Source organism: Ceratotherium simum, chromosome 13, assembly GCF_057802395.1.
Source record: "Ceratotherium simum simum isolate JZ-2026a chromosome 13, ASM5780239v1, whole genome shotgun sequence".
In the NCBI taxonomy this organism is placed as follows: Eukaryota; Metazoa; Chordata; class Mammalia; order Perissodactyla; family Rhinocerotidae; genus Ceratotherium; species Ceratotherium simum.
This window is the reverse complement of record NC_141912.1, coordinates 47,019,283-47,038,929: the sequence shown is the minus strand read 5'-3', so window position 1 is coordinate 47,038,929 and position 19,647 is coordinate 47,019,283. Positions and strand designations below refer to the sequence as shown.

The window sequence follows — 19,647 nt, the reverse complement described above, 5'->3', positions numbered from 1 at the left end:
TGAATAATTCCTCATGAATCTATGAGGAGATTCTTAGAAAGAGGAGTAAATGTAGAGACTTATAGTTAGGATCTCACACATCCTAGTTTGCCTGAGAGAGTCCACATGTAATTATTTGGGCAATAAACTTCACGATCCCACTACTAAAAATGTAGTTCCAGAAATCAGTCTTCTGCTTAGTAAGCACTGACCGTGTACTAGATCCAGTGCTAAGTGCTGGGGGTGCAAAGACACGGAAGAGAGAGTCCTGTTCTTGAGAGGGTCACTTTTTACAGAGAAGTAGAGAGAGAGGAATTAAAATAAAATGTGGTATTGTTTTTAAAGGGGTATTTTAAAAGAGTAGAGAATGGAGTTGTCACAAGAACGGAGCCATTTGGTCTCCCTTGAGGTGTCACGGGAGAGGATGGAGGGGAGCTTGGGTTAAGTCAACACCCCTAAGTTTGCAACCTTTTGCCCTGCTGATCATCAGGAGATAATTCCAGCCACAAAGGGGAAGTGCACGAGTTCCTAAGGCATGTGATGGAAATGAGTACAGTTCAGAGCACCACCAGGAACAGCCTAGAAACAAGTAAAGCCCAGGAACAGCAAGGTACCAATCCCACGTTGACACAAGTAGAGTCAGGATGGCCCATGCTTTCTATCTTTATCTTAAATTTCACTTGTGTGTCGATGTCACCGGAAAGACTAAACATTGTGCTTGTTGTCAGTTTTCTTTTGTCTGTTTTGTTTGCCTTTTTTCAGCCAACCTAACAATAACCCCGGAACCAATTTCTGTTTCTGAGGGACAAAACTTTTCTATAAAGTGCATCAGTGATGTGAGTAACTATGATGAGGTGTACTGGAACACTTCTGCTGGAATTAAAATACACCAAAGGTTCTATACCACAAGGAGGTATCCTGATGGAGCAGAGTCGGTACTGATAGTGAAGACCTCGACCAGGGAGTGGACGGGTGAGTGAAAGGCCAGATACCCTGCTCTGCTGCCTGGACCCCTGGAAACACACCATAACAGTTACCATCCCCAGAGGGCCCGTCCTGGGACACACCTATGTCAGCCACTTTACATTAAATGTGTCGTCACATTTAAGGCATCAGCACCTTGGGGGAAGAGGTCATTATTCTCATTTTACAGATGTGGAAACTGAGGCTCAGAGAGAATAACAAATGCACCTAGGCTTCCACAACTGCAGTTGTAGAGTCAGGATTGGAGTTAGTATCTCTGATTCTAGAGCCTGTGTTCCTACCATGAAGTTAAGAAAGAGGAATTTTTTTTTTTTTTTTTTTTTTTGGTGAGGAAGATTAGCCCTGAGCTAACATCTATTGCCAATCCTCCTCTTTTTTTCCTGAGGAAGACTGGCCCTGGGCTAACAACCATGACCATCTTCCTCTACTTTATATGTGGGACGCCTGCCACAGCATGGCTTGATAAGTGGTGTGTATGTCCACGCCTGGGATCCCAAACTGCAAACCCTGGGCTGCCAAAGCAGAGTGCACGAACTTAACCACTACAACACTGGGCCAACCCCAAAAGAGAATTGTTCTTAAAAGTACTTTTATCAGACTCTTGGGAGTGTTTCACCCAACTGTGCTATAAAAAATCTAGGTAAAGCTTTTATATGCCTGGTTCCAAAGAAAGAAACATTTTTGTTTCCTATTTATCTCTGTACCTTGTTCATGTTGGGAGGAAACACAAATTTGGGGGAAAAAAAATAAAAAGAGAATTTGATAAACTGCTACAATAGTGGCTGACATTTATTGAGCCCTTACTATGTGATAGGCACTGTGCTAAGTATTTAAGTGTATTAATTCACCTAAAAGAATAAACCTAGAAGATAGTGCTATCATTATCGCCATTTTACAGGTGGGGAACCTGAGGCCCAGTGAGGGTGAGTCAATTACCTGAGGCTATACGTCTGGTAAATGGCAGAGCCAGGGGGAAACTAAGGCTGGCTCCAGTGGCCAAATCTTACTCATTCCACCTGAAGCCTTTCATTAACTATCAGGTTAATCAGTCCAGATCCTGTGAGTCCCAGGTCTTCCTTATTTCTGCCTGTAGAGCCTAGGCAACCTTATAGAAATAACTAGTTATAGTTTGGACTTGGTAGTATACAATCAGGAAATGGGAGTATTTTTCTCCGGTTGCAAACTCACACCTACTCTGTCCAATTGCTCTCTCCTATGACCGGGCCATGACTTAGGAGGAGCTTTTCCAGTCACATTACACTATCAATGGTCCCATACTCAGGGACTAAAAAAAAAATCTATTCTCCTCTAAATCAACAACCCTTTTATTTTATCTTGAATTTAAATTTCCCTGCCTCTCAACAGGAATGGAAAGGAGTTTCTTCTCTGTCCTCATTCCAGGTTCCCTCTGGCTAGCTCCTGCTCTGGCTCCTCCAGTGACGGAGCAAAGAGAAGTAGTATATACAAAATCGAAGGGTCTCCCTTACCTGTAGGTGCTATTATAATCTTCCTCTACTGTTCTGTGGCAGTGGCTCAAATGGTAGCTCATCGTCTGATGGCCCCTAGTGCAAAGTCCACTGGGAAAAGGCCCTTTCAAGATGCTCAGCCCAAGTACTTTCCACAGCCCACTCTGCCCCCCAAGCACTGGATATGTAGGCTATTCCTCCTGAAGTGTTCTCTTCCCACTCCAGCACGGTCAGCTAGCCTCTCATCTTTAGACTTTTATAGAGAAGAGTCAGACATCTAACCTCAGGGTCCATAGGTCAAGCTCTCCCAAGAACTAACTCCCTCTCTGTCTTCACTCCTTGGTGGTGCCACCGTGTCCTGGACACGGAAGAGCCTAATCGCTTAGAGATGCGGACCCCCCCAGTGCTCCAGCTGGCTCACAGCTCTCTTCAAATTCTCTCCATCCCAGCATGTACCAAAATTCCCATTTATTCCCCAGGTTAATGAAAGAGCCTTGGGGCAGGTATCAGGAACCTGGTTTGAAACCCAATTCCACCCCTAACAAGCTGTATGATTTTGGATAAGCCATTTAATTTTATTTGAAAGTAAGTGAATATTTAGGTGGCTGTTGGTTAGTCCTTCAAATACATAGCGAACCAGAAGGGGAGTCGATCATGCATTTTCTCCTCCAGTGTCCAAGATGGTGTGGTGTGCACTTGCCTAAGCTTGAGAGGGAAAACTAAGCCTCTTCTTAACCTTCCCAGCAAATGCCTTTTTGGAACGATGATTTCATTCCATCTCATTTTTGCCTCCTTCCACTCAGGAACCTATTACTGCATATTTAGATATAAGAATTCATACAGTGTTGCGAGCAAAGACGTCATCGTTCATCCACTGCCTCTAGAGCCAAACATCATGGTTGATCCTTTGGAAGCTATAGTGTCACGCAGAGGTTCCCACCACTTCAAGTGCTGCATAGAGGAGGATGAAGACTACAGAGTAACTTTCCATATAGATTCTTCATCCTTTCCTGCTGGTAAGAGGCCAACTGATGAATAGTTAGGACATATTATTTCATACATGTGAAGTCTAAAAATTTACTCTTAAAATAGAATTCAAGAAACTACGGACTGTATCAGAGATGGAATGTAACGGAGCAGAATCCCATGAGACTTCATTATCTTCTATTTTGCTATGTGGCCAGTGTCTTGTGGTTGTGGCAAAATCTTAAGAGTCTGTGAGAGTGGAGCCCATTCTCCTTAGTGGGAACTGTTGAAGATGGTATTAAGATACCTTCGCAGGCTTTCTGCTTCCTCAACATAGTAAACTAGATGTTCTGATAGTCCTTCACTCCATGGTATGAATCAGCATGCTCTAAAAATCCCACATGTTCTACAAAAATCTTTTTAAATGCACTGTTGAGCATGTAAGAAAGTAAGAGGAATAACTAAGGGCCAAAAATGTAGAGGAAAAGAAAAATAAAGATAATGCTTTGACTAACTTTGGGGCATCCTTGAGAGCATTTGTCATATCAGAAACCCAAAACCTTGGGATTTAAGGCTCTAAAGGACATGAAAGGAGAGGCCTTGCTTCCTATGCAGTAACTGAGGCACCACCACCCTACTAGCATGATGTCAGGACCCTCAAAGGGTGACATAAGAATAGGCTAGGAAAACAAAATTCATCTGCCAGAGTTAAGAGCTTGGCCTCATCTCTGGTTGGGCAAAATTTTCCCCTGAGAATTACAAGTGTCCTGCCTTCACTCAGGTTTGGGGTTTGAAATTATATTGCCTGTGTGGTCCAGGAACTTCAAGCTGAAGGATAATTAACTTAAAGTTAATTATCTTAACTTAAAATTATCTTAAAGTGGTCTGTTGGTAGCACTGATGGCACTTGGAAAAAAAAATTCAAATCCTCTCTGATAGAATGTACTTCAGTCCAGATCCTTCAGGATTCCTACAGATTAAGGTCAACCAAACATGAGCTCACAATCCCAAATCTCAAAACATAGACATCTTCATGAGGGTTTTATAAGCTTATTCATTCTTTCAAGAACTATTTTTGGGGACCTGCTCAATGCAAAACACCATAGCAGGCAATGGAAAGGATACAAAAGAAGTAGAATACATATATTAATATCTAGAAGGGCTCATGTCATAAAAGATAATGCATATAACATTAAATATCCAAAATGAGTAATACAGATCTAAAGAACAGTGGAAATTCAGAACAGCAAGGATCCAATAAAAAGTTTGGAGAAGGCTACATGGTAGGGGGCATGGAATCAATCTGGTTATTAAAATATTCAAACATCTCAACATTCTGTGTTCAACTTGCATGTGTTCAGTGCTATATGCCAAATACTGGGCTAGGCACTGGGAGATGCAAAGATAAATAAGACTAGGTATTTTCTCTCCAACACCTTATGGTCTCATGGAGGAGACAGACCTATTGGAGGTGACTCTAAACCAATGTGGGGAAGGCAGGATAGAATAAATGCCCAGGACGTGATGGGATTTAGATAGGTAGAGAGATTTGAGAGATGCTGAAAAGGTATTTTGATTGTCGAAAAATGTGTGGGCACAGATTTGGAGTCATGAATGGTGGAGGTAAAGTTTTGGCTAGCACCCATGCAAATGTGGGCTTACTTACTTCTAAGAGCTGGAGGCAAAAGGTAAGCAAGTAAAACCACATTAAAAGTGCATGTGGCCCATTCCTGGAAAGAGTGTGGACAAGTTTACCCATACTGGATCCTTCTAACAAAATTTGTGCTTTGGATACTCATGTTGTGACTTAATTCTTTCAACAATTCTATCTTAGCAAAAGAAGTTAATGGAAAGCAAGTGTGCTACAGATACGATTTCATGGCAAACTCCATTTCCCGGTGTCCGAAAACTGTTGACGTGTTTTGTCACTTTACCAACGCCGCTAATAATTCAGTCCGGAGCCAGTCTATGAAGCTTAATCTGGTTCTTGGTGAGAGCATTTTAAATTACTTTAAAGTGTTATAATCATGACCAGGGATTCATTTTTTCAATCATTCCTTCATTCATCCATCCAATAAATGTATGTCGAGCACCTTCATGTGGCAGGCCTTGGGGTAAGTGTGGAGATTTGAAAAGAAATAAGCCATGTTTCCTGGCCTCGAGCCTACGGGAGAGAGAGATGCAATAAAAAATGTTATCACGTATAATGTGATAAGTGTTAAACTAGAGACGTTGTGGGCGACCAGCTGAGGCTGCCTGGCATAACTCTGCTGTTGATGGGTGAGGAGGAAGTGATCAAGGAGCCTTGCCGATGAAGCCATATTTCAGCTGAGTCTGGGAGGCTGTGTACCACCCCCAGCAGATAAGAGTGCACAGTGTCTGTGTGGGGCTGAGACTCCTCTGAGGTTTCAGCAAAGGAAGGGTGTCCCCACTAGCATTGTTTCCCTGAGACAGGGCTACACGAAAAGAATCGATCTAAACATTAGGCAACTGTCTTTTCCATCCTTTGTCATCACTGAGCCAATATCCCCCCACATAACATTTTCAAGGTAAAAGGTCATGATTTGTTGAGCCATTTCTGTAACAGCCCATGCCAAAGAGCTCTCCTTAACGACAACAGAGGGGCAAGTGTGTAAATGATGGTCCTGGGCTTCCACCATAAGTGACCCCTCTCCCAGAAATCTTCTCTGTAGTAGGACCCCTGATCTCTGAAGGGTCCATGGCTCTATCAGCCAGCTCCTTTGAGTTCACTGATTTGTGGTCATTCTCATGTGTATTGATAACTAAGCCCTGGACACCAAAGTAGAATGCAATTTAGAGTTCCCTATCTCTCTCTGAAGCACTGTCCACTGACCCTATCAAGAAGACCTCTTCCAGGGGGCAGCTAAGGTAAATTCTTCCTTGTCCCTCCATTTTAGTCCAAGCATCAACATGTTTTATATTTGTTCTTCTTCTCTTTCTTCATATCAACTCTGATTCCATTTCATTTTCCTAGTAGAACATTACTCACATATTTTAAGATTTTATACAATGGCTGAGGACTCAATTAATGCTAAATTTAAAAGTTGGTGAGAGAGGGATCTGCACATCAGAGAGTCAGTGTCCCTTGGAGATTAGAGATTTTGCAACAGATGTCATTTTCCCATTCAAGTCTCCTCTAGAGTACAGGTGAAATAGAGTCATCTTTCAGGGAAAACAGAAGGAACAAATGCTTACAAATATTGCCTAGAATCTTCAGGTTGTGGGTGCCCAGAATTCCTACTGCTAATTATATCTTTGGATGAAGGCAGGGCTTCTCAACCTTGGCTGCACACTGGAATCACTGCAGAAGCTGAAAAAACTACTGATGCCCAAATCCCAGCCCAAGAGGTTCTGATTTACCTCGGCTGGAGTGAGCCTGGACATTGGTGTTTTCCAAGCTCCCCAGGTGATTCTAATACGCCAGGATGAGAATCCTTTGGGTGAAGGCATTATATCCCTACAAATCCTAGTAAACTGAATATCTCTTATCTGGCTGAGTGCACTTTAAGTTCTCATTATTTTCCATGGCTTCGATTTTGCAGGCAGCAGAGAGATGATTCCTGGGGATTGGAGGTGGGAATGAGGCATAGAGGATATAAATTCTGTTAGGAAAAGCAAGTGCAGATTAAAGTCAGATTTGTGTGGAAAGCACTGGGGCTTTGAGAAATCAGGAGCAAAATAAAGAAATTGGGTAACTCTGAAAATCTCACTGGAAGTAAAGAGAAAGATCAATTCAAACATCAAAATTCCACCTGGCTTGACCCTGTTTCCACTATGTTTTCTCCTCCTTTCAATTGTCCCTTTTATTCCCGTGTTTCCAATGCAGAGGAGAACATCACATGCCAGGATCCCATAATAGGTGCTGGGGAGCCTGGGCGAGTCATCCAGAAGCTGTGTCAGTTCTCGGACATTCCCAGCAGCCCTGGAGGTCCCGCTGGTGGAATCATAACTTATGAATGTGTAGGCTCCCAGTGGAAGGTGAAGAGAAACAACTGCATCTCTGCCACAATAAATGGTCTGCTCCAGCTGGCCAAGGTGATCCTGGGACCTCTGACTGAGCTCTTCGTGGGGAGATCTGTCTAGCTTGTGTATCTCAGCACTTAGGAAAATGGGCCTTGGGTTGGTTTGTGTTGCTCTCAAAACAACTTTGTTTCCAAAGAAGATGCAACCCCAGAAATGCTTAAAAATTTTCTTAAATGTCAATATGGAGGCAAAAAAATATGTGTTCTGCTCTAGGAACAGCTGTGTACCCTCACCTTGTCGTCTCAGTATCTTGTTTCCGTTAGCTCCAAGGTATAGGTAGTACTATCCTCTCTAAGCGCTCTCCTTTGAATGATTTTGATATCAGGAAAATAGCTCTAATCTTTTCAGAATGAAAAGCAATATAAAAAATAAGGTTCATCAGTGGAAAATAAAAATAGTGGGGCTTTATGTTTTTACAGGTTTGAGATTTCCTCAATCCTTAGAGGTGGCCTATAGTTATAAAAGAAGGGACTAGCCTGCCTCTCTTACCTAGCACAGAGGTTACTTTCATGTGGTAGGGGAAAATTCCTTTCTTTCCAACAAAATGAATAAATGTCACCTCATACCTAAGTTGTTGACAGTTAAAGACTCCTAAATTCCGTGAGTTACAATAAATAAACACTAAGGAGGCAACTAGTGGGGTTATAGCCAATGGTGACATCTTCAGACAACTGGTTCCAAATCCTCTCACCCTTGGAAGAAGAGCTAAGGGGAAGGGGTGATATTGATTTGTGTTTTATCTAATTATCTTCTGTCTGTCCTCTTGTCTTACACCAAATTCATTAAAATACCTATATGTGCAAAGCATTATTATAAGTGCTATCCGAGTAAAGAGGCCAAATCAGAACTTGACCACTGATTTGATAGAGAATACAGATGTTGTACATACTAATTTTGGCTAGGATAATCAGGAAGTTCTGCTAGAAAAACTTGGCATCTGAGTTAGACCTTGATGGATGAAGCACTGGGGATATAAATCATCCTAACTGAGAAAGATAGAAATTATACTAATTTTAACTCAACTTTGGGCCCTGGTCTTGATTCTAGATACCCAAATACATTTTCAATGGAAAAGGGGCATGCTGGCCTATCACGCTCCATTTGATTTATCCATTCAACATATATTATTGAACACCTACTATGTGCCAAGTCAAATGATTTGTGTTATGTTAGGCATTATGCGATATGAGAAGGAAATAAAGAAAAACAACACATTGTTCATGTCATTAAGGAGCTTATCATTTAAGTGGAGCGATATCAAAATTAAAACACAAGATGACACTAGGAAAGATGTCACAAATATGACATGTGTTAAATAAAACAAATACTTATGCATTCAGAGGAAGAAACTCCTCTGGGTTGGAACACTCATCAGAGTTCTTCATGGAGAAGACAGAATTTGAGTTCATTCTTTGATTATAAGTAGAAGATAGATAGTTAGAAAATACAGGTGTGATCTTTTAGATAGTGTGACCATATAATTTATCATCCAAACTAGGACACTTTTTGAAAATAAAAGAGGGCACTATCTAATTACATTGGGACAGCAGATATACACCAGAACTGTCCCAGGAAAATTGGGATGGTCACCCTAATGATCAGCAAAATAAGTGATAAGAAAAAGCAAAGAGTAGCAAATATGCTTCCATTGACTATCCAAGTGACAATTCTACTCAACTTTAATCTAGTTCTCCAGCAATCACATCTACTTTCTCTTTTTTTTTCCAACTAGTCATCAGGTTGACATCTGTTTTACTGTTTCCCTTCTTATGTAATATTCTGTTCTGAAGAGCACACACAGATAGTTTAAGAGATAAGTAAGTTATCTTATGGGATATACTTATGGGAATGAAGGAAAAAGGAAACTATAGATATGAGAGATTTTGTCATGGATGGATCAGCAGGATTTGATCATTGGACTGATTGGCAAGTTGTTTTCTTTGTCTTTTTGTGTTGGCTTTTGTTTTACTAGGCTTTGATCAAGAGCCCCACTCAGGACGAGAAGCTCCCTACATACCTAAAGGATCTTTCTATTAGCACAGGCAAGGTGGAAAATGAAGTCAGCTCATTTCCTGGGAGCCTGGGAGCCACCATTAACATCCTTGATTTGCTTTCAACAGTTCCAACCCAAGTGAATTCAGAAATGATGACGGTGAGTTGGTTTAAGCCTTGGAGGAGTTTTGGATCTCATCTTTTCACCCCTCAGGACTTGTGGTCAAGAAACATATCTCCTCCCTGTTGTGGCTTCTTCTCTGTCTTTTCCAGAGTCATGTAACGTGTTCTCCACCTATGGCTTCTAGGACATCAGGGAGTGTTTCCGGTATTCATTTGGGGACCTTAAGAAGATTTCTTTAGTGAATCTCTGCTTTAGTTTGTTCATTAAAATAGAAGGAATTCTTATCTGCTTTCTAGGAAAACTAGGAATTAAAGGTTTTCAGAATAGGTACAAGGTAGGATTCTCAATGCTCTAGCACTACACCTGAACTTGGAAGCAAACAGGATTCTAGGAGGAAAGGGGATTCACCCACAAGAATTCAGACGAAGAGACTTCAATGAAGGGATATTTACAGAGGTAAATTTAGGGTTAAAAAAAAAAAGGTGGTGAGTCATCCCGAGACCAGCAACATCTAGGAGGCATAACTACCCCGAGGACTAAAGGAGAAAGGAGAGGAAATAGTGCACTCACAGCCGAGTGAGAGCTGGACCCGTGGAGGAGGGGTTACTCAGCAGGAGCTACAGTCTTGAAGGACATAGCTATTGCCAAAGATGTGCTGAGGAGAATGGGAATGGGGGTGCAGGGGATAGTAGGAAAAATATATTTCATCTTCTTTCTTCCCTCTCCACCCATCTCCTGCTAAAGCTTCCCATTAGCTAAACCCAACCAGATGCCACCTGGCAAGCAGCTTGGGTAACAAGAGTCCAAAAAAGTTATATAAGTTTCCTAGGGCTGCCATAACAAATTGCCACCAACTGGATAGCTTACAATGGCAGAAACTTATTCTCTCACAGTTCTTGAGGCTAGACATCTGAAAGCAAGGTATCTGCAGGGCATTGTTTCCTCTGAAGCTCTAGGGGAGAATCTTTTCTTGCCTCTTCCAGCTGCTGCTGGCTCCAGGCATTCTTTGGCTTGTGTCTGCCTCATGCCAATCTCCGACTTTGTCTTCGCACAGCCTTCTCCTCTTCTCCATTTCTCTTCTTCTCTTCTGTCTCTTATAAGGATAATATCATTGGATGTAGGGCCCACCTAAGTAATGCAGGATGATTTCCTCTCAAGATCCTTAACTTAACTACATCTACAAAGATCCTTTCTCCAAATAAGTTCACATTCACAGGGTATTAGGGTATTAGGACATGTTGTTTTGGGGGCCACCATTCAACTAACTATAGGGCTTATAGTTTCAGAGAACAGAACAAGGCAAAGAAGGGCAGAGAAATTATATTGAGAGAAGGCACAAATGGAAAATGATATGCCCAAGTTTATGGGAGAGAGAATCAATATGTTTAGCAAAAAACAAAGATGCATTTGACAACCCTCAATTGCTCATTTGATGCTCAGCATTTGAGAGGGTCTTCTGAGACTACCTCACCCATGCTGATGAAATATCACCCATCAAAAAGCCTTTGTAGGCTTGAGATTTAAAATAAAATAAAACAATTAATAAATATCTCTGCCAGCCTGCTGACTTGGCCTTAGTGGGTTGTGGGGGAGATGGTGGTGGTTCTCACTGTCACTGTTGCTAAATGTTTAACAAAGTCTCACAGTCTTGAGGTCTAGTCTCTGCTAACTCCCTTCCATAAGAAGGTGTATCACAGATCTCCATAGCCTGTGATGCCTCATTTTTCTCTTATTTTCCTCTTACCTGTACCCACTTTACCAGTTTCCAGGGAGATGTTATTTTTTTTCTGTTGTATGATTGAAAGAATTTGGTTGGTTTGATCCCATGCCATGTCAATTACAGCATGTTCTCTCTACGGTTAACGCCATCCTCAGCAAGTCCATCTTGAGTACCTGGAAGGTGTTACAACAACAACAGACCAATCAGAGCTCACAGCTACTGGATTCAGTGGAAAGATTTTCCCGAGCATTACGGTCAGAAGATAGCACCTTTTTGTCCATCTCCCAAACTAACGTGCAGATGAAGAGCATGGTAATAAAATCTGGCGACCCAAAACCCTACAAACAGAGCTTTGTTTTCTTAGACTCTGACCTCTGGGGCAATGTGGCCATTGATGAGTGCCAGCTGGAAAACCTGCAGCCAGATTCATCTATTGTCACTGTGGCTTTCCCAACTCTCAAAGCCATTATTGCCCAGGATGTTGAGGCAAAGAATTTTATAAACAGCTTAGTGATGACAACCACTGTCAGCCACAATATAACCATGCCATTCAGGATTTCAATGACTTTTAAGAACAACAACCCTTTAGGTGGGATACCACAATGTGTCTTCTGGAACTTCAACCTCGCCAACCATACAGGGGGGTGGGACAGCAGTGGGTGCTATGTTAAAGAAGTCAATGAAGACACTGTCTCCTGCAGCTGTGACCATCTAACATCATTCTCCATCCTCATGTCCCCTGACTCCCCAGACCCTGACTCTCTCCTGAAAATACTACTGGATATCATTTCCTACATTGGGCTGTGCTTCTCCATCTTGAGCTTAGCGGCCTGTCTGGTTGTGGAAGCCGTGGTGTGGAAATCAGTGACCAAGAATCGGACTTCCTATATGCGTCACATCTGCATTGTGAACATTTCTGCTTCCCTTCTGGTTGCCGACATCTGGTTCATTGTGGCCGCCACCATTGATGACCATCACTACCTACTCAATGAGACGGCCTGTGTGGCCACCACCTTCTTCATCCACTTCTTCTACCTCAGTGTCTTCTTCTGGATGCTGACTCTGGGTCTTATGCTCTTCTACCGCCTGGTTTTCATCCTGCGTGACACAAGCAAGTCCATTCAGAAGGCTATTGCATTTTCTCTTGGCTATGGCTGCCCTCTTGTCATCTCAGTCATCACGTTGGGGGCCACCCAGCCCCAGGAAGTCTACATGAGGAAGAATGCGTGTTGGCTCAACTGGGAGGATACCAAGGCCCTGCTGGCCTTTATCATCCCAGCACTAATCATCGTGGTGGTGAACGTGACCATCACGGTGGTGGTCATCACCAAGATCCTGAGACCTTCCATTGGAGACAAGCCAAGCAAGCAGGAGAAAAGCAGCATCTTTCAGATCAGCAAGAGCATTGGGGTCCTCACACCACTCTTGGGGCTCACCTGGGGTTTTGGTCTTGCCACTGTGTTCCCGGGGAGCAATGCTGTGTTCCATATCGTATTTACCCTCCTCAATGCTTTCCAGGTAAGTTCTGCAGTGCAGGACTCTTAGGAAATGTCTAGGCTGATGGGACAAATTAATGATAGAAACACAAACAAGAGTAGGAATGGGGAAGGATTTTAGTCCAGAGGAGGCCCTGGCCCTAAAGACTGTTAATGACAAGAACTCAATGAAATAGAAAGGACACATTCCTTTGTTCCCATGGAACCTCATACCTCTTATCACCTGCATTATAATTTGGTTGCATATGTGACTCTCTTCTAAATGCCCTGAATATACAAATAGCAGGAAAGTCCCTTCCCTGCACTAGATTTTGCTATTTATCCAAGACTATATTAATGTCGTCGATTATCTCCTAAATGACAATACCACTATTAAGCCAAATAATTTTTCCAGTTAATTTCCATAAGCATTCAATGAGCTCTGTCTTTGCCAGGTCAGAGATAGCATCTGTCCTATTTATCACTGTATCCCTAGCACCTAAAAAGACAGAGTAGGTGCTCAATAAGCATCTGGTGAATAAAATGAATGCTGTGTGCCACGTAGTGTGTTCTCTGGAAACGCTTGCTAAAGAATGAAAGAATGTGTGCTCTATGTAAGGTAGACATTCTACTCCATTATACTAAAACAAAAAATTACCTTTTTCCCTCTCAACTCATTATGATACAAGCCAAATTGTTAGAATGGCTTTAGCGGAGGTGAAGACAACAAGCCTTTGGAACACAAGGAAGGGAATGCTTAGTTCTGATTCACCCAGTGGAGGGGTGGTAAGCATAGGCCCCCATGAGCTGGTGAAGGGGCAGGGCATCTGGAAGTAGAGACATTGCCTCCTTGGATATTCATGCCAAAACCACACAAATCCTAACTTATGCTACTTGTCCAATGGCTCCAAACTATCAGGCTCATGTCTAATGACATTTATAATAAGCCTTGACTAGAAGGGACTGATTATTCCACTCCATGCCCAAGTCCTGTAGGCACAAGAGATGTATTTAATCGCATAATCAACAGGATCTCCAGTTCACCATTGGCGGATAATAGGGAAATAGGAAATATCCTTATAACATCATAACATTTAAGGTCCCTTGGTGTGCTCCTACTGCATCCCTTTTAACATTATCATCTACTGGACTCATTCTATAAACTCAGATGTGCAAAGAGATAGTACAAATTCAACAGTAGGTTAATAATACTCCCTATTTTGCCAGAGAATAGAATATGATTAAAATGCACTTCTTCCCAATCCTTTTCAGGGATTATTCATTTTACTCTTTGGATGCCTCTGGGATCAGAAGGTGAGAACAAGTTTCATGCTCCTAGAAAAGTCTAAAGTGCTTGTGGTGTGTTGAATTTACAATGGCTTCTTTTAAACAATGCAGGTACAGGAAGCCTTGCTGAATAAGTTTTCACTGTCGAGATGGTCTTCGCAGCATTCAAAGGTAAATCTTTCCTTTGTAGAGACTTCTCCAAATCTCTCTCTCTCTCTCCACAACTAGTTTTAGCATAGATTATTTCATCGTTTTTGCCTCTCACCTCATTTTGTTTATTAAACACAGCCATGGAGCTCTCATTAAGATGCTGTCCCCACATCTTTAAATAGCAGTCAAATAGCACAGATAATATTGATTGGAGGTCAAAATAAAATTTCAATGAGAAACAATCTTCTGGGGAAACCTAAGGCAACAGAGAACACAATTTGAGGAATAATGATAAATAGAATTTTCTGTAGTTCATGTTGGAAAATAACTATTGTACTTGAATATATTTGACTGTTTCCACATGTCAGAAGATGCTAGAACCCTATCGAACAGTGAAACATACATTTGAAAGTTATTTTCCTAAGACTGATGGTGAGATTCCAATGTTTCAGGGTGGCTCTCCGGCTTGATTTGCTTGAAGTAGAAATTTGTGTTCACATAGGCCTTTGAGAAATGGGATGAGAGATGCAGTAAGTGACCACTAGAGGGCAGCAAACTAATCTTCCTACAGGTAGAAACAGGGCCTTGGTCTAACACGTTTGCTTTGTAATTGTCTTGTCTTCTCTTTTCTAGTCAACATCCCTAGGTTCATCTACACCTGTATTTTCTATGAGTTCTCCAATATCAAGAAGATTTAACAATTTGTTTGGTAAAACAGGTACGTAGTGACCCTAGTTGCTCCCTGGGTTGACCTGGACAAATTTGCCCCGATGGGGATTCTCACTTCAGAGCATTTAGCTACAATGGCTCCATTTGGGGCAGAGGTCACATAGAGGAAATTGCTAATATTTTCCCAAACCATCAGGAAGCTGGTACAGAGGACAAATGCCTTCAGTGGACAGGTAATCGTAACTTACGAAGAATAAGATTTGGAGAATCTAGACAAGCTTTTGAAGGGCTGTCTGTCAAACCTGCCTCAACCATAAAAATGGGAATTGTAAATTGCTGGCCTTGCCCAACACAGAGTTCTTTTCTATCCGTGTGGAATAGGAATGGGTGGGTCATGTTTCTGGGTTACAGTGCAGCAGAGAATATATTTAGAAAATCCTGCTATAGGATCTCATGCTGTGGGTTTCTTTTCCTTTTTTTCTTTTCTTCTTTTTTTTTTTTTTAGAGTGTGCTTGGTTTACACACTGACATTTATAAAACTGTGCATTCATATATGAGGGCTCACCCAAGTTAACTATTCTATTAGGAACATGCACAGTTAAAATTCCCACCTTGGGAGTTTAAAATAAACAGTGTTAATGGCTTTGGGCAATAGGTCTCAGCTATTCTGGCAAGTTGAAGCCCCTGTCCCATGCCACTACCCTCTCCCGCCAGGAAAATAGGCACCAGAATTCCTTCCAGCTTCTTGAAACTGTACAGATCTCACAAATGCAGAATCTAGAAATGTGTCAGTATTCTAGACTAAGGCTTTTCATATAAAAACAAATTTCAAGAATGTGTATTAACTGTTAAAACTCCAAAGGACTTGGTGTTTGGGGCTTCAGTTTGATGCATGACTTATGAAACTGGAGGACCTTCACTTTTGATTTTGAAAGTCACTGATTGGACCTGTTGTGAAATGATCAAATCTTCAGGGTGTATTAGAACTATTGCTCTTGGCAATAGTTCTCCACAACACTGTCTGTGGAATGTGTTCACCGTCTGCATTAAAGTGAAAATAGGGAAAACTCTACAAAATGATTCTACAGAATCAGAATTATGCAATATGTAAGGCCAATAGAATGAGTTCCTTGTTTCTGAATCAGTCAGATAGAAGTTGGAGTTGGGGCTCTTTCCCCGAGGTCCCAGGGCCTGAGATAACAGGTCGTTACCCCTCGATAGCCTCTCAGGGTCATCAATGCAGCTCCACGTTGGCCTATCCGAGGGTTCCATAATCACTGTAACTTTGGTTTATGTTGTCAGCAGCCCCAAAGTGCCCCCCAGGCAATGATGGAAACCTTGTTAGCAGTGGCAGTTCACCAATCTGATGGTAGGGTGGGCACTGTGTCCCTCCCCCTGCCCAGCACACGCTCCCTACAATCCCCGTGCTCAGCCCCGCCCTACTGCTGACACCAGCCTGTGTGGTTGCTCCCTGGCTGCCCTCCCCACTGCACTCGCTCTCGGCACTTTTGTTGCTATCCCCTAACTTCGGCTTCTCTTCTGGTCCTGCCTTTCCTTCCCCTGTAATTTTCTCTTTTCTTTTCCTTTCCCCCTTCCCCACCTCACCTTCCAGCTCAGCCTCCAGGCCCCTCCCAAGAGCTCCCCCAAGTCACTCCAACATAAGAGGACCAGGGAGGTCCCCTCAGGTGAATGTCCCCAGGCCCATGCATGTGGTGGCATGTGGAGAGGCGCCCACATTGAGATCTCCCTGTCCTTTGTAGAAATCTGGCTGCTGGTGTGATGGGAAGTAGTTAGTGCTTGTCTGGTCAGCTGCCATGCATGCTCGAGAAGGACAGCTTTGTTCTCTGGCACCGCTGGGTCCCAGGAGGGAGGAGGGCAGGCATGGGTGTGTGTCCAGGCATGGGAGAGCTTACCTGGCTCCTGGAGAGAGCTCCCCCAGGCCCTTTGGAGAGGTTCACACCCTAACCTGAACGCTTATCTTTTAGGCTGAGCTGCTGCTCTGTTTTTCAGGAACGTACAATGTTTCCACCCCAGAAACAACCAGCTCGTCCGTGGAAAACACATCCAGTGCTTGTTCGTTGCTCAACTAAGAACAGAAAAATCCAACCCAGGTGACCTCTTGAGGAACCGTGAATGTGCTCTGAAAAAGAGATGCTTTCAAGCCATCCATAAAATGTTTTCTCCACAGGCTTCTGGGAGCAGATGCTGAAGAGACTTTTTCATTAGGAAAGAGGCTTTCTTTTGTAAAGACAGACTAAAATTAAATTGTTACCTTTATTTTGCTGCCCCACCCTCCACCCCTTCTGTGATACCAAATGTGTATAGTATTTAAGTGAAATTTAAGTTCCTCAAGGCCTAGCTTCTCTGTCTATATTGTAAAATAGAATTTTAAAGAGACATTTTCACTTTTCACATGTTGGGCACAAAGATAAGCTTTAATTAAAATAATAAGTAAAAAGCTAGTACCTAGGAAATACTTCAGTGAATTCTAGAAAGGAAGGAAAGAAGGAAGGAAGGAAGAGAGGGAGGGCGGGAGGAAGGAAGGAAAGAAGGATGGAAGGAAACAGGAAGAAAAAGAAAAAAATAGAGAAGAACACATTAAGGACCACACTTTAAGATTTCCATGTTGATTGTCTAATACAATTACTCAGACACTGCCACACTGAGAATTAAAAAATGGCTCAAAAATGGAAACTGAAAGTAAGCCACAGGAAAGTTCTCTCGCTATCTCCCTGGTATTTTCTTACCTAAGAGAGAAGAGAAGGGCAGTGGGAAAAATAGGGAGGGAATTACAGGATGCTTTCATCAGGATGCTTTCAAGTGGGTAATAATATTTACAAGAAGTGCACGGAAGGAGACACAATTCTCCAGATGGTAAACACATACATATGTACCTTTGTATGTTAAGGTTTGAGCTAAGTGGATTGAATATGCAGAGAAAGTGTGATAACAACCATGCTTTATCAGATCCAAGCAGATCTGCCCATTACTTTTTTATAATTTATCAGAAAAGCCTTATGTTTTGGCTTATTCCACCTTTTGAAAGCAAAAAATCTATTTTTTTATATCCACTAATTGCCAAATGTAATATATTGCACTGAAAACAGACCCCAACTGTCGTATATTATATTTAACAGCTTTAACCAGGTACTTCTCTGTGCACTATAGAATAGATTTTAATAATCTTACAGCACTGTATATTATTGTTGTTGTTGTTACTGTGGCTGCAGCGGCCCTTGGCGTGTTGTATAGCTCTCTGTGTATTAGCTCTTTCAGTTTTCAAATTCCCAGACCAATTAATATACATTAAGAATTTTGTACAGTCTAATTTGTGTTTATTCCAACCACTTAGAAATCTTCCAGATGGAAGTTTTACAGCTGGCTAGTCCATGCTCCTAATGACACTTGACCTTGATGAACAAAAAGTGGAGCTTTTCCCAAGAATTTGATTATTTGCGACTTGTGTGTGTGTGTTTCGTGTGTGTGCATTTCATAGAAACACAAATATTTATTGAAATTGCATCCATATTAGAGTTAACCATGTGCTGTCGCCACAGCAATCATACATTCCAAATCAAAGTCTGATCCCAAGGGGACAGTGAGACAGAATAAAGATGTGGGACCACTGGGGAAGGGCCCGCTGTGTGGTTTCCATAAGGACTGGGAACCTAACTGGGCCCAGCCATCAGGCGGACAGGACAAAAGAGGCTGAGATTCAGCAACCATTTATTTACTGAGGCTCAAAAGAGTTTTCTTTTAACATTTTAATTCCTTAAAATCTCTTTCTTTTATTTTTAATTTTAAATTTAAATTCTGCCTCTCTTTCTTCATGGGGCGGGAGAGGTGGGACTGACAGAAGTTCTAATAATGTTTAAAGTAAGTGAACTCTATTTCTACATATTCACAGATGACATAGACATCTACTCCTATGTGCCTGAAAATTGTCACATCCCAACTGAATAGCTCATTGTTTAAAGTCCCCAGAGGAAATGATTGTTAGGCTATAAAATTCTCCAGGGCATGATTGGCTTTGGGCAGAGCTCAGTGCTGAGAAGACAGAGCCAGAGGTGAGGTTGAAGGATCAACTGAATTACAATTAGATATCAGAGAAAGGATGGCTTTGACAGGTTTGGTTCCTGGAGTTGTGTCAGGGAGAACTGAGGTGGGTTACAGCACGGTGTCAGCATGGCCATCGTGATGTAATCAGCCAAGGAAAGCACAGCGCTCGGGGGGAGCTGAAAAACACAGCAGGACGAGAAACACTGAACTTCCACCCACTTCTGTAGGATCCTTTGGGAATCACTGCGTTTGATGTTGTGAATGGAATCTCCATAATGGCAGGAACCTCTGGCGGACTTCCATAGGATGTGGCTCTGGCCCTCTGCCCACATGCATTAACTGAAGCACGTTCCCTTACCCCCAGCACACGCACACACACACACACACACACAAACACACAGAGGCATGCGTGTACTTCCCACCTTTCAAACTATACACAGCACTGGGTCCAAATTCCAGAAAAGCTATGAAAACAGAAAACTGGAGAAATACTTGCCAGTTTTCTGCCCAATTGCAAGATACATAGTTCAACCACTACTCTTTGCCAAGAATATCCTAACATAAGCAGTAGAATTCAGAATTGTAAAACAGTCCATGAATCTGTAAATTCTATGAGAGCAGGAGCCCTGCTCGGCCCTGAGGTCACCAGTTCTCAATCAGCAGTGGTTACAAGTAGCAGATTTCTGAGGGAAGAAGGATGAAGGAGGAATGTTGGCTCTGACGTTGGTGCAA

At 42.3% G+C, this 19,647-nt stretch overlaps 1 protein-coding gene across 2 annotated transcripts in view; it reads left to right on the top strand.

Moving 5' to 3' along the window:
* Positions 1-17,379, top strand: part of ADGRF5 (adhesion G protein-coupled receptor F5) — a 53,693-nt gene extending 36,314 nt beyond the window's left edge. The window contains exons 11-21 of one of the 2 annotated variants that reach the window (XM_087437874.1): positions 470-589; positions 742-951; positions 3,233-3,445; positions 5,230-5,385; positions 7,243-7,451; positions 9,412-9,591; positions 11,399-12,793; positions 14,023-14,064; positions 14,149-14,208; positions 14,821-14,905; positions 16,867-17,379. In XM_087437874.1, the coding sequence (XP_087294000.1) occupies positions 470-589; positions 742-951; positions 3,233-3,445; positions 5,230-5,385; positions 7,243-7,451; positions 9,412-9,591; positions 11,399-12,793; positions 14,023-14,064; positions 14,149-14,208; positions 14,821-14,905; positions 16,867-16,946 (2,750 nt within the window). In that variant the 3' untranslated portion in view covers positions 16,947-17,379. The remainder of the gene's footprint in view (positions 1-469; positions 590-741; positions 952-3,232; positions 3,446-5,229; positions 5,386-7,242; positions 7,452-9,411; positions 9,592-11,398; positions 12,794-14,022; positions 14,065-14,148; positions 14,209-14,820; positions 14,906-16,866) is intronic. The other variant, XM_087437875.1, reaches the window with a different exon arrangement.
* Positions 17,380-19,647: the final 2,268 nt, after the last annotated feature.